This window comes from Myotis davidii, unplaced genomic scaffold (assembly GCF_000327345.1).
Source record: "Myotis davidii unplaced genomic scaffold, ASM32734v1 scaffold663, whole genome shotgun sequence".
Classification (NCBI taxonomy): Eukaryota; Metazoa; Chordata; class Mammalia; order Chiroptera; family Vespertilionidae; genus Myotis; species Myotis davidii.
Window position 1 is genome coordinate 3,232,696 of NW_006295816.1, and position 1,064 is coordinate 3,233,759.

Genomic DNA, 1,064 nt, shown 5'->3' on the forward strand with positions numbered 1-1,064 from the left:
GACCCCTCCCCCCTTCTGAACCTGCCCCCCCCGCCCCCCCCCCACCCCAATAAAACTGCTGCTTCTGTAGATTTCCTTCCCAGCATTCCTCTCTGCTAGAGCAGGGACCCACGGCCAAGGGCAGCCCAGACCTGACCGCAGAGCCAGAGGCAGGTAGCAGGAGGGTGGCCCAGGCTGCGGGAAGGCAGCAGCCTCCTGCTCGGGTAACTGGGAGCCTCCCGGGGCCAAGGGAGGACAACTTGACTCAGGCGTGTACACCTGGCTTCTGCTGTGGGAGGAAAAGAGCAGCTTCAAAGGCGGACAGACACGGATTCAAAACCTGGCCGTGCGACAGGCCAGCGGCCAGGCCACCCGAGCGCTACCCAGCGCGTTTAGGGAGGGTCACACCACGCGCAGTGGCTGTGAGGGCCTCAGGTGCTACACTTCGAGTCTGACACCCACGGACCCGCGTGAGGCTGCAGCTGGTCCTCTGCCAACACCTCTACCCACGGCCTCGGCCAGGAAGCAGGGAGGCACCTTCCCTCCTAGTCCACGGCCACCTCCCTCTCCGCACAGCCATTTGCCAGGACAACCTCCACCGCTCCCCACCGCTGCTCCTATGGCCCCTCCTGCCAGCTCAACCTGTTCTTAACCTGAAGCCAGAAGGACCTAAACCATCTGATCATTCAGGGCTGAGGTGGCTCCGGCTGCACAGGGTTTCAAAAAGGACCAGGGAGGAGAAGAAACGGCACAGCGCCCGGGACACGGCAGGCGCTCAGGCAAAGTAAGCTCCGACTTTAACAGACGGCACGGCGCTGCTGTCGCCCGTAGTGAACGTTAGCGTACAGCAGCGAAGGGATGACAGCAAGCGTCATACTCACTGGAATTCCCTGCAGCTGTGGCTTATCTAGAAGATTATGGAGTTCGTTGCGGGAGGCTTCTATCTTTTCTCGATCCGCAGCATCTATCATGTAACTTAAAACACACAGTGATCTCAATATGCCATATTCTCTGATGGTCACAATTCACATACAGATTTTTACTGTTAACATTTACACTGTTGAAACTGTTCATCAAAATAAAGC

General features: G+C 58.2%; 1 protein-coding gene across 1 annotated transcript in view; it reads right to left on the bottom strand.

Annotated features, from left to right (window-relative positions):
* The window catches only part of ARL8B (ADP ribosylation factor like GTPase 8B), a 24,050-nt gene that overhangs the window by 3,064 nt on the left and 19,922 nt on the right, over nucleotides 1–1,064 (bottom strand). Inside the window, exon 6 of the mRNA XM_006770482.2 lies at nucleotides 861–954. Coding sequence (XP_006770545.1) covers nucleotides 861–954 — 94 coding nt within the window. The remainder of the gene's footprint in view (nucleotides 1–860; nucleotides 955–1,064) is intronic.